Here is a 14,504-nt window from a genome sequence, read left to right as displayed (position 1 = left end):
AAGGGGTAAAAGGGTACGGGACCAATTATATAAGGAACCATAAGGCCACACCTGGACTATTGTATTTATTTCAGTAGACTGTGGAAGGAAAGGGTCTTTAGAGTACTCAAGAGAGTTCAAAGGAAAGCAACAAGGCTGGATAGAGTAATAAATATGATGGAGAAAGACATAGGACATTTTTACATACTGGTAAGGAGAAATTGAGGTGGAAATAATTATCAGGGGACATTGTAAATGAACAATACTATAAGTCTTAATGTTTCTCTTCCTATGACATTTTCATGTCACCTATTTCTGCTTCCCCCTTAATAATTTATTTTCTTCACTTTGCAATCCTTATCCTCACTAAATCTCTATGTCCATTCTCTTATCCTAACCATCACTAGTGAGATCAGATTCCTGACCACCCTTGTGAACTATCTTCTCCACTGATTTCATCCTCCATTCCTTGTCCAGTAACCTGGTTACCAGGTTTGAATGCTAGGTGCCATCTCAAGTGAAAATAATCTCTCACTTCTCCTGATATGCTTTCTTCCTAACATCACATCAACCACTCTTTGTCAAGCCCTCTAATACTTTCCTCCTGTTTCTTTGACATCCCATTTCCCCAGACCCAAAGTCTTTTCTCTGTACACTTGCTAATGTTAAAATCTCCTGTGTTCTCAGTATTTGTGATCTGTTTTATATTTATTTTTCCTCCCTCTTTCCCATGTTTAACAAATTAACAATTTAAACAGATGTTTTTAAGTGTAAAAAATTGACTTAGTGACTGAATGCAGTAAGTGAGATGGGGCCGGGTGGGGGCTTGGTGATGTCACAAAAGCAATCATTTGCATTCTACAGACATCTGTGCTGTATTCACTCTCTGGAGGAATTATTGTCTCCATCGTTAAAGTGAAAAACAGAGCTCTCAATTTCAATGTCTGCTGGTGATGAAAAGGTAAGTAATATAGCTGCATGTCTAGTATATGCTTCTGTACTACAGGATAAACCAGATGAAATTCACACTTAATATAATGATCAATGCCAAAAAGAAGAAGTTTCACCTTTCGGAAGAAGGAATTCTATTTGTTTTCAAAAAATGAATAATCACTAACATTATAATATGAGATCTGTTGACAATGTTGGAAGGCAAGGTGTAAAACCTAGTTACTTCTGTTAAAAGAATGGCTTGTTTGATGCATATAAAATTGTCTAGCCACATTACAACAATAACTGTACATCTGTAGACTAAAGTGATTTACACAATTTTCAGATATGATGCAGATTTATGTACTTTTTGCAGAAAAACACCAAATACAGTTTGATAAAGTGCAAAGCTATATAACAAGGAAAACTCAGTGGTTAAAAATTTGAGCTATCTGGATAGCCTGAATACATTATCTATGCACTCTGCAGCATTCAGGCTATGTGGGGGGTAACCTCTACCATCCAAGCAGCTGCACATCCACATTAAAAAAATGTGCACAAGGTCGGCCATCTGTAGGGGTAAGTTTAATAAACATGATCTATACTAATAGTGAAAATGAGAGAGGCAAATACAGCCCACTTCAGCTACCACACCACAAAACAACACTTACTCTCCAAGCTTTCGGGGGGGAGGGACAATATATCTACTGCTTTCAAAAATAACTTGACTGTTTACTGTGGAGATAAAAATGGGTTATGGCACTCTGCTTTAGAAATGTAATCACCCCAACATATACCTGTTTAGCCCATCTTTTACTATTCATGTTATAAAATATATTGGCAAATAGTTACCACAGGAATGCAATGCTAGGCTTCTGAAGAACATTTCAGATCAATAGTCTTGTAACTACTTGTGAACTTATGAATCTGTAACTGATATGAGGTAACAGACTTGATACCTTTGTCTAAGAATGTATGAATCCAGTACCATTTTTGTTTGTATCATAAAGCTCCTTATTGTCCATTTCCTAACTCTTATTCTACTTTCTTAAATGATCCGTGTTCTATTCCCATTTCCTTCACTTTTGCATAATCATTCTCATCTCTCACTAATGATCATCACTCACATTACACCTCTTCCCATAAATGGTCTGTCTATACAATAAGAAACTGTTTCCTGGACAGTTTTCAGACATCTCATACTATTAAGTTTGTCTCCTGTGATACAGCTGTTTATATGTGTTCCCTTACCATTTTTCCTAACAGCATAAGTCCCTTTATTGTGTTGGACAGATAGACTTGAATTCCAGTTAATCAAATGTGAAGCCCTCCCTTATTTCCTGTCATGACCCTTTTAAAACCTTGAATCTCCCCCAACCAAGGTTTTCATAAATTAATGTTCTCTCCTAACTTACAATGTCTCAACTCCTAATAAAACCTTCTTCCTCTGCCACAATGGCAGAACATGCCAGGTGGAGTGCTGTAGGACTATTTAATTGCTGTGCCTATTGTGTGACTACGTCATGCTATTGCTACATGCTGTAGTTTAATACATGGTTGTTCAGCTGTGGGGACATCTAAAAGTATCTGCTGCCATGCACTATAGAGGTCTACTTTTGTATTGACTTATGTATCTCACCAATACCTATGTGGAGTCAGTAACACTGGGAGAAAATCCTCACTTGTGTCCCCTTGTGTCTGCCTGTGGCAAGACATTATGATGCTAGAAACCACAGCCATTGCAGCCACTAATCTCCTTGCTCCACATGTGGGAGGGTTGGGAGTGGGGCTCCAACCTCTGTCTACCTAACTCACCAGCTGCAGATTAGCTTTCAGTAGGACAGGAAGCTCAAGAAACTGTGGACAGAGGAATGATGCACTGGATAGCTGCAGTCATGCTCCACCAAGACCACATTGAATGTACTCTTGATCAGTAGACCCCTGATAATGGGCCAAAACTAAAAGGCATGCCCCCAGCCCAACCATAATGACCAATCTCAGCCACCTGATGGTAAACATGGTAAGCTGGTGAGCGGGTCAGCAGCCAGCATGTTGCACATAGCCCAGCCTATTCCAAGACATAACACAGTCCTTCTGTATTGTCCACTCCTCTCCATCTTCATCATTTGCACACTCCCTTTTTGTCTTTGTTCATACCATGTCTTCCCCTGCTAGTATGTTTAAAATAACCCATATTTACCTGCAATGTTTTGTGTTTATGAGTCATCACTACCTGCCCTTCCCATTTCCTCTTCCTGTTTCCCTATTACACCTCCCATCATCTTATTTATTTACATATTTATGAAATCATGTATCTATACCCAGAAAACATGATGTGCCTTCCCCTACCTACTTTTTATTTATGCTTCCCTTCTGTGTGCACCTCTGCTTACTATACTTTCTTACTTACAACTGTCCTATATTTCTGTTTCTCCATTTCTCCCCATTCATGATAGTAAAATGTGTCCATGGGACTGGATGACAGTTTTCCCTGTGCTAAAAGCTACTACGGCACAGTATTTACTGCCAGTCCACGTCCCCACACACTGACTAATGCTACCTGCAGCCACCCTTCAGCTACTCACGTGGTCTACAGTTTTCTTCATTTCATGCTCCAGTTTGGTTGGCTTGTAGCTGGTTAGTATTTCCTGATTTCCACATCAGGGCTCATCTAGCAGCTCTTTGCTCACATTTAGATATTCACATGTAATTTACTTGGAAATATAGTGTCACTATGCTGCACAGGCCATGCTCTGTCACCAAGTGATTACTTATGACTCTTAGCCCATGCACTATTCTTATTGCAACATCCAGGTCTGTAAAGGTACCACGCAAGCTAGCAAGCCTTTGATGAAACTGAGCATAAAACCTGCCTATCAGTTGTTTAACTGTTACATTTGGTCAATCTAAGTGCACACTGAAAATTCTGGTTACATAATCAGCTTTCCATTGGCAAACTCTGTCACTGCTTATTTTTTTTTACTGTATTACATATCAAAATAATGCTCCATAGCTAGATTTGTAGCTTGATGAAATCATTTTGCAAAATGGTAAGCATACTTTCAATTTATTTTCAGTGGAATATTATCCACATAACAATTATTTCAAATGTATTTATAACACACTCAAAGTAGTCATGATGACCATAAAAAAAGACCCAGTTAGCAATCCTTATGGGACACAATAATGGACAAAAAACACCAGAGGTAGCTAGTCCAGCTTTTATACAACACTTCCTATTGGATAAATAACAACTACACCACGAGAAAACACCTCTCCCTCTACCAAATGTTTGCAAAATGTATGCAATATTACTATGAGTAACACATTCAAAAGTGTTCAACATATATATATATATATATATATATATATATATATATATATATATATACACATATAGACATACCCACATACATCTACATATAACTATCTTTTTATATATAAATATATATATATATATATATATATATATATATATATATATATATATATGGGTCTACTTCAAACTAACAAAAACCACTTACCTGAAAATGAAATTGCAGAGATGAGATGTCCGAAACCTGATTTTAACAAATGGCTGCATTGCTGAAAACTTTTCTCAGGGTAAGTATCTAGTCAACCAACATTTCAAGAACTCCACAATATCCAAATGCAGTAATTAAAGCCAGCACCTAAAAATCACAATTAACAACAATAGCAAGGAAGTCACTGACAATTAATGCATAAAAACGTTTATTGCTGCTTTCATCTCTAGACTTCTTCAGAATAAATTCTGAAATTCTCTTTCACTCATGCACATCACAGTTCCTAACTGGCAAGCCAACTCCTAGAAAACAGATTTTTCACAGTTTACTTACAACTGATAATCACTGTAACAATAGGAGCTACCACCAGCCATGCCAGGAGAAGTAGGGCAGCAGATGTATAACTTATGCCAGCAGAGATCGCTGAATTTTTAAAAATAATTATATGTTATTTGTATATCAAACTGATTTGTATAGATGCTTGTGCTGAAAATGCATTTGTGAGGTTTGCTTATATTAAAATGCATCAACAGTGTGCCCTGCTGGAATGAATAGAAATGTACATGCATTATTGTAATGGAATTAAATGTATACATTGTAAAAGCATGTATTGGAAGGGAAGAGGTTAATCCACCTGACTTTAAAATATAGCTGAAATTAAATTACTTTATGGGTTAAGCTATAAAGATGTTATCCTATAATGTATGTACTAGAGAATAGGTTGTAGCTCATGTAAGAATGGTTAATTGGTTTTATGGTTTTCTAACTTCCAGCAGATGCATCGCCCCTGAGCCATGCTCTGTCTGTGTGTATTGTAGCACATAGGTGCTAAACCCTGGTAGCTTCTAGTGTTGGTGTTAGCATGGGAAACAGAGTCAGATGACCAAATGTATGTGATGCCATTCTGTAAATAAATAATATTTTAATATTAGAGGAGACTGAAGTCTCAGCAAAATTCTGTATTCTGTCTTGGATCTGACAACAAAGAGCACTCACCCATCTTGCTTTGCTCTATTCAGTAAGTAGGAACTGTAATTCTTTTAGTTAATCAGGAATAGATAGTGAGACTAACTAAATACTGCTTTTAACTGTGTGAAACTTTCCATCAGTGTTATTTGTAATATTCCCTGTGCTAAAACTCTATTGTTTACTGTAAATAGATATTTAGTATGTTCATGTTCTTTTATTATTTATTATTAAATATATTTAAATTTCTCATTGTGGCTGAGTTTTGAGAGTTTTTGCACATATTTATTTGATGATAACTCTGCCAACTCCTGAAAGCCTTGCTGTTTGGTCAACATCACCATTTGAATTAATATTAATTTCACTCAGTATAACTGGATACCCTTTTAAGAGCCTTATACTAACTGGACTGGTGGCAGAGAAAATACCTTATAGTCTTGACAGAAGGTGGCATAGCTAATAAATCTGTGCCAGCCTTTCCCAGGTGTGTGTGTGTGTGTGTGTGTGTGTGTGTGTGTGTGTGTGTGTGTGTGTGTGTGTGTGTGTGTGTGTGTGTGTGTATTTGCAAATTAAATCTCAAAGAGTGTGTGTGTTAGCTACTTGGAGCAGGGACACAAAGAACTGGTTTCACAGAGAGATTGCTGGAGGACTTGGCTTGCACACTTGGCTGAGGACCTAACCCTACAGCTATGCCAGTGTGGAGTCTTACTGGGGATCTGGGGGGAGACAAATATAGAGAAATCCACACCCCAGGCTGACTGTGTTCCCTGTTTTCTCTTAAGGGAAATTTTGCTTGATGCAGAGAGGTCTGCATCTGAAAATACTGAGTGTATCCATTTGTATTCAAGTGAATGTCCCTCTCCAGTGTCAGTGGTGAGGATTCAGGTTCCTTGATTACTGGCCCAGATTGGGGACATCACAATCACATAGTAGAATGCCTGTTCCCAAGAGAACCCCCCACAGACACACACACACACACACACACACACAAAATGCCACACATCATCACATGGATGGATGGAGCAATAACATTTGTTTATTCCTAATATCATACCACCATCTTCTGCAGTGTCTAATCTGCTTACTGGCACAAGCTTAAACCCTTGACTTTTCTGACTCATAGAGTAGCCCCCATATTTTTGTGTGGCAGAGCCTGCTCAACATTCATGGAGTAGTTACAGTATATTACTATCATCCACATTGCTTAAGTTCATATAACTATGTCATATGTTTGCTTTCTTTGTGATTATAACATAAATAGCCAATCTGTGTGTTAATTCAGTACAACACAATGATTAATACATCCGTTTTTTTTTGTAAATATTGTTTTCAATTGCATATAAATTCACTAAGGATCAGCTCCTGCAATATTTGAGTAAGAAATATAGATTTCATTCTAAAAATAGATTCTAATCTGGTTGAGTTTGTAAGGCAGCAATGGTTTTCATATTATGTCATAACAAATAGGTTGTCATCTTTTTAGTACCACAACACTTAAGGTAATCAAACTTCACAGCTGATATTCTCTGAAATGTTTTGAACATGCCTTCCATATCTTTCTATGATAAACAATATGTAATTTTTGTATGCATTCAGTGCATCCTATAATATATAGCTTGCTGTCTTTTAAACTATTTTCCTGTGCATGATATTCTGGACTAAGCTGACAGTTTCAAGAGATGCTTGTAATGAAACATTCCTATTACGAAGCTGATGAAAGCAAATCTCTGGAACACTGTTACGTGCTAGTCTTGATTTGTGAAAGGCTAATTTCATCCCCCCCATCGACTATCCTGACCATATATTTTTTGGTGTGCTACATGCATTTCAGTCTCTACTCATTTTAATTAAAGAAAAAAAGTGGGTGGTGAGCTCTGTCTTATTTTTGCAGGTTTTATAAACTGGGAAGTTTCTTGAGCATTTGAATTCAGTCAGAAAAATTTTCTATTCTACTTTTTGAAAATGTATTTGGCATTATGGTATTGGTTAATGCAAAACCTAAATGCATCATTTAAATATGGCTCCTATTTTTTAGTCATATGAAACCAGTATATATTTATCCGATGTTGATGTAGCCGAAATTAAGTTATGCTTTCTAACAACAGTTTTTTTTTTATATTTAGCATGTAATGATTAAAAAGAAATGGTAGAACTTATATATATAAATTACAAAAACAACATGGTGGGTTTGGCATAATGATTAAGGTCTTCACCTCATTGAAACAAGGTACAGGGTTTAATTATGACCTAAGGTTATTGGCTTGGCTTAAAATGGCCCTTCAGGGCAAGGACAGTTACCCTAATATTCACCTGTGAACCTATAATCCCTAGTTTTTGATGAGTTCTTATGCAATTCTGTATATGCAGGTCAAATGTAAGCTTATCATCCACAATTATCCCTAATAATTTGCTATGAGAAATTACTTCAATGGTTGTGTTATCAAGTGAGGGGACTTCAATTTTTATTTTTTTTTTTTTTATGGAAGAGGAATTTGAGTAAACAAATAGTCTTCTTTTTTCTTTTGTTAGGGTTAGTATGAGTTATGAGTTGCAATGCCATGTTTCAGTTGCTGTTGAAGCTTCTTGAGATATTTTTGGAGGTGTGCCCCATTGTCAGATGTGCAAATAAGTATTGGGTAATCTATATACTGTGTTAAGGTGGCTGATTATGTGGATGGGTGAAGTTTGTTGGCGAGAATGTTAAAGATGTAACCAGGGATATAGCTTTGTGGTACACTGGCTGGTGACTAAGTGGCATAGAGAATGGGTGGAGTGCAATTTTACTGACTAATACCTATTAGGTAGATTTCGAAACATAGGACAGTGGGCTGAGACAGACCTAATTAGGACAATTGAAGTAGACATTTGCTGTAACAAACTGTGTCCAAGGCTTTAGACAAGTCTAGAAATAAAGAGAATACTAGTTTGCTGTTGTCTCTAGCTTTGGTAACAGTATCTGTATAGGTTAGAAGTGCAGTGTTATACTATGGGAAGGAGAGAAGCCATGTTTATGGGGGACAGGAGTTCTTCATGTAGGAGATAGTTTAGCCATTGTTTTTGAATACAGTTTTCAAATATTTTGGAGAGGGGTGATAAAATTACTGAAGGTCTAAAATATAGTTTTGTATAGTATATAGTAATGTCTGTTGAATTTCTTGCTTTGTACAATGGAATAATGTGTGGCTTTTTCCAGAGAGAGGGAACATGGGATTCCTAGATTGGCCTGTTTATAAGGATTGAGACAGAGTAGGCAATGCTATTGACTACTTTATTAATGTATTCACTTGGAAGGTCATCAGCTGAAGTAGAGCCTGGTCTGAATTGGTTTAAAAGTAGTTTTATATAGGACATGGCACAGGCTTGAGGGTGAAGGTGGATGTGGAGATACGTGGCTGTTGAGTTAGGATCAGATTTTGGGAAACCTTGGTTAAAGATGCTTTACTATCTATAAAATAAAAAATGTAATTGTATTACAATTTCGAGTGATTAATTATTAGGGGCGGGTCTAAGACTGAATTTATGGCCAGGATGCAATATTTCTTTAATGGCTGTCCAGAAATTTCAGGTTTGTGTTTACTATTATTCTGAAAGTTATTATAGTATAGTTTTTTGTCTTCGTTAATTTGATTTTTGCAGTATGGTTGTGAGGCATTCTGAAGTTTTCAAAATATTGTGGTGTTTTATATTTTGGCATTCTTCCCATGCTTTCTGTATCCTGCATTCACTTTCTACTCTTTTTAGATATTCAAATTGCATTATTTGTTTTTAGTCTCTTCTTTCTAGGAGGTGCAAGGTGTATTTGCTAGGGTTTGATATTAGAATCCAGTATAATAGGGAATTTGATGCCTCACTATAATGTGTGGGGCTATTAATTACTTGTGTGAAACCAAATAAGTTCATGCTTGATGTAGGGGCGTTAGAGTTTATGTCCAACCAACTGACATTCACATCATCTAGTAGTGTTATTTCTTGTGGAATTGTTATGGATATCCAGTGTAGGATATCTTCCAGTATAGCTGTGTTGTCACCACAAGGGATGTAAAGAACAGTAATGCATATTTTTTTTTGTAATTGTTTAATTTCATGAAAGCTATAAGAAGCGCTGCTTTATTGAATTTTATTTTTGGTTTTTCATAAAGGAAAATGAGGTAGTTGTTGGGAAATATTAAAGAAATATCACCACCTTTCCTCTATATACAATTATTAATATTTGATTTTACAGCCGGGAGGTATAATTTCAGTGTCATTTATGCTGGGTTTAAGCCAAGTTTCAGTTACAGCGAGAATATTAGGTTTATGTTAGGTAATCTAGGCATGTAGCTGGCAATTTGATTTCTTATGCCTCTAACATTTATGACAGAAAAGTTAAATTACTGGGGTTGGAGGTTGATCGTTGGTGGGCTAGAGTAATGTATAAAATTGTGTTGATATTCATTGTAATAGGTGGGACCAGGATTAGGGCAAATGTCTCCTCCTAGAAGGATTTTAGTATACTTGGGAATTATTGATACTAGTTTTTTTTTTTTTTTTTGAGAGCATTTTTCCACCTAATTTTGTTTTGCTTTGAGTTGAAATGGAGTTAATCAGGCTATATTTGGAGTAAAGGTAAGGGGTGTCATTAAATAGCATTAATGCGATGTCTGGACAGTGAAGGGAGGATGTAGGAATAGGTGGTTGCGACAGAGTTGGAGATAAGTGTTGAGAGCTATTATAGAATCATGGTAAGATGACAGACTGTGCAGTGGTAGGAGAAGAACAGAGAATAAGCTGAGGAGTAACAAGATTAAGTAAAGGGGCCTGTTTGGTATAGCTGGCAGACAGTGGGGAAGTAGGGATAAAGAAGGAAAAAGAAGTTGCACAGTAGAGTGATATTTAGTGGTGGTGGATTCTGAAAGCTGACAGAGGGTAGGAAGGAAAGAAGTATTTTTTATGAAGGAAGAAAGTTAGGTTGTCCTGGTATCCTCGCTAGAATTTACAGAATAGTGGGGTTTAAAAGGCTACAATTTGAGAATGTATGTAAAATAGGAAAAAGTAAGGATTTTATTGGAAAAAGTAGTAGATAAAATATAGAATAGTTTGGTGCTGTTAGGGAAAGTTATGACTATGAATGTGTATGGAGCAAAGCAGTATGGGAGGGAGAAAGTAGTTGGAAACGGCACTAAAAACTAAATGGAAGTTGGAATTAAGTAACAAAAAAAAAAAAAATGAGTGTGTATAATAGTAGTAAAGTTGTCTGGAGGGTTATGGAATCAGTCACAAGTGCAATGTGTGTGTTGTAATAGTAGAGTAAGAGGGACAGTACCCTCAGGTCAGATTATAATTGGGAGTAATCAGTTTATAACTAATACAAAGCAAATAGCAGAGAGGTACCAAGTAGAACAGGTTTTCTTTCATTTCTTGAATGCAAAAACCTCTTAGCCAGGAAGACGAAATAACTAGCATGCACAGTGAAATCTAGTGATCAAAAGAAAGGCCAGTGGCCAAATTAGTAAGTAGCCTTACAGTGCAAGGACAGCTCTGTTGGGGGAGGGGGGTAAAAAAACTAATTTCCAGCACAGTAGGCATGTATTTGAATAGATGAAGTTAATACACAGCAAGGTTTATCAAGTTACATTTTCTTACATTGCACAAAGACAAAATTCTCAGTGGAAATGTTTGGGACTTCGTCCATGTGGCAGACGTTCAGCAGCACCTTGGTTGAATATAGTGACCAGAGTCTATTGTACAAACAAAATTTGAAAATGAATGGGAGTTGGTCTTTGCGGCAGAGCTTCAGCACTATCTGGGTGGAATATAATGACCAGATGCTCTGCACTGTGTGGAAAGTTGGTGATTGAGTGAACTTTCTAATACTGCAGGACGGCACAATCTAGTAGGTAGTTGCTATATCTAGTATACATATACTGTGTTAGTGGCCTTTGAAGTAGGCACAAAGGCCCACTTTTAATGGATGGCTCATTTGCCTTCATAAGGAGTAATTCATATTAATGCTAAAGCCATCACTGGCAGCGGTTGTAGGTCCTGTATATGCATGTACCAGAGACTGAAATGGTGGGTGGGGGATTATTTATAAAGAACTGTGATACATGGATTTCTAGAGACAGTTCGGTACGGGATGTAGAGATATAAATAACATACCTCAGAGGTTGCTTACAAAAAGAATACAAGGCATAACAAACTTGCCTTATGTAGAACACCTTAAAGCCCTTTCCCTCTACTCAGTCTCATATATATTGCTGAGGGGTGAACTATGCCTGGTTTACAAGAGACATACATGAGTTCAAAGGTGAACTAACGAGAGCACAGTGATATACTACCGCATAGTTATCAGGTTAAAACACAATACATTGTGTATAGTGAGGATTTTGATGCAATACTAAAGAGATATCTGTATGCATTTTGTATTTCTGTAGGCTTTCTGCCTGCGCTACATATCCCAGTTATTAAAGCTGGTCTGGATGAGTATCTGAAGTCATCTTCCAAAAACAAAATTACAATGCATCCATGGAGTGCCAACTAGAAAACATCATGAAGGATATATGTTACCCAGAACTCAACTGTACTTTGCAATCAGGCTTTTTATACAAGTTCCACTAAGTGATGCATGGTTAGAACACATTTGAAATATTTAAACTAACCTGTATTATTCCATGCCTGTTTTTCATCAGAAAACAACTTTGTCTTGAAAAATGCAATAAGATTGCAATATTAGTCTTTGCTTAGATATTAAAAAAGTCAGATACTTGATTATTTTTCACATGTAACTTTATTATTCTGTTTAACAGATGAGGAGCCTTTCATAATTCTTGCAGACCATCATGAAATACGAAAGATTAGCACTGATGGATTGAACTACACTTTGCTGAAACAGGTATAGAGCAACAGTTAAAAATGTAAATTTATGATCAGTTAGCATGCATAATACATAAGTACACTAGCAAAGAATACAAATTTGTCTGTATGTTAACATTTCTCTTTAAGTTGCTTTTCTTTCATAGTGTATAGCAGTATATATTCATATCAGCATTATTTGATTATTTTTGTGTTTTAATATCTTGTTGTATTTTCATTTTATGTGATATAATTAACAGCCAAAAAGGTAATCAATCTGTATGCATGTTACCTCAAGATTTGAGGTCCTCTGGGCATAACATTACTGAAGATAATAATGTTATGTTTGATGTAGTTTATTTGCAAATGTCTTTATGTAAAACTGTTAAAATCAGGACTGAAATTCTTATTGCTTGATGATACCGCAGAGTTCTGAAACAAACAGATGATGCAAAGGAAAGGTTGGAAATAATAAACAAAGGCTTAACTGACGGGATTGAAGAAATGATCTATGGTAACTAAATTCAGTAAAGAAAAAATACGGAACAGTGCATACTGAACTAAAAATGCAGGAGGGAGCTGCAACAGGGGCTACACACTCTGGAGGAAATTGTATGAACAAAAAATACAGAACAGTACCAGGGTTTGTTATATCCGATAATCTAACCATTAGCATGCAGAGTGAAAAAGTAGTGAAAAGCTGAAAGCATACCTAAGGCAACACCAGTAGCAAACAAGCAAATTTGCAATAATGCCTGACAGGATAGGTGTTATTAGAGAAACAGCACCCATTCAGGGGCATTGTGAGGTCCATGCCACAAATGTTATTTTTCCAATAACACCCATCCTGGAGGGCATTGCTGCAATTAGACAAAAGGTATCTTTAAAATTTTAAAATGTTTTAATATTTGTTTTTTTCTATTTTGATATTATATGTCTTCTCTGCCTAACATTAGAGCATGTGCAAGTCATTGTTTTTCTAGGAAATGTTTTATATTGAAAAAATAAGTATTCAATGTCAACTCAGACACACAATCGCATAGGCAGTAACATGCACAGTCATGCACACACACATACACAGTAACGCATACATACAAATGAGCACACAGTAACAAGCACAGAGACATAAACACAGTCACACACACACACACACACACACACACACACACACACACACACACACACATGCACATACGCACAGTCACATACACATTAACAGGCACACACATAAATGCACACACACAGTAGCACACAAATGCCTACATACACAGTAACATGCACACAAACACACAGTCAACTACACAGTAACACATACACGTATACACACACACATGCACATATGCACACACACACACACACACACACACACACACACACAGTGACATGCACACAAACACACAGATGCACATGCAGAGGTAGAGACAGATACACGCATATACATAGAAACACACAGACACATGCACACACACACACACACACACACACACACACACACACACACACACACACACACACACACACACACACACACACACACACACACACACACACACACTCACACACACACGGATCCATATACAGAGGCAGAAACAGATATCCGCATATACATGGAAACACATGGCCATACACACACACTTACACAAACACACATGCAGATACATATGCAGTAGCAGAGACAGACAGATACACACATATACATATAAACACACACAAACATATACAGTCACATACACACTAACACACACACACATAGATATACAGGGAGAGGCAGAGACAGACAGATAAATGCATATACATAGAAACACACAGGCATGAGCACACACACACACACACACACACACACACACACACACACACACACACACACACGCACACATGCATGCACATACAGTCACCTGCACAGTAACAGATACACATGCAGAGGCAGAGACAGACAGATGCACACATATACATAGACACATACAAACAGGCAGTCACACACAGTAACATGCTGACACACACGCGCACACATACACGCACACACACACACACACACTCGCATGCATGCATACAGAAGCTGAGACAGATACACACACACACACACACACACACACACACACACACACACACACACACACACACACACACACACATATACACACAGACAGATGCACATACATACATACATAGAAGCACACAAACACAGTCACATACAGAGTAACATGCTCATACACACACACACACACACACACACACACACACACACACACACACACACACACACACACACACACA

General features: G+C 37.1%; 1 protein-coding gene across 1 annotated transcript in view; it reads left to right on the top strand.

The window, feature by feature from the left end:
* Window positions 1-14,504, top strand: part of LRP1B (LDL receptor related protein 1B) — a gene marked incomplete at its 5' end in the record, with an annotated part of 5,941,474 nt that overhangs the window by 3,862,431 nt on the left and 2,064,539 nt on the right. The window contains one exon of the mRNA XM_044073672.1: window positions 12,185-12,270. Within this exon, the coding sequence (XP_043929607.1) occupies window positions 12,185-12,270 (86 nt within the window). The remainder of the gene's footprint in view (window positions 1-12,184; window positions 12,271-14,504) is intronic.

The sequence above is a fragment of the Protopterus annectens genome, chromosome 6.part0, assembly GCF_019279795.1.
Source record: "Protopterus annectens isolate FY-2018-M chromosome 6.part0, PAN1.0, whole genome shotgun sequence".
Classification (NCBI taxonomy): Eukaryota; Metazoa; Chordata; order Ceratodontiformes; family Protopteridae; genus Protopterus; species Protopterus annectens.
This window is presented reverse-complemented; position numbering and strand designations above follow the sequence as displayed.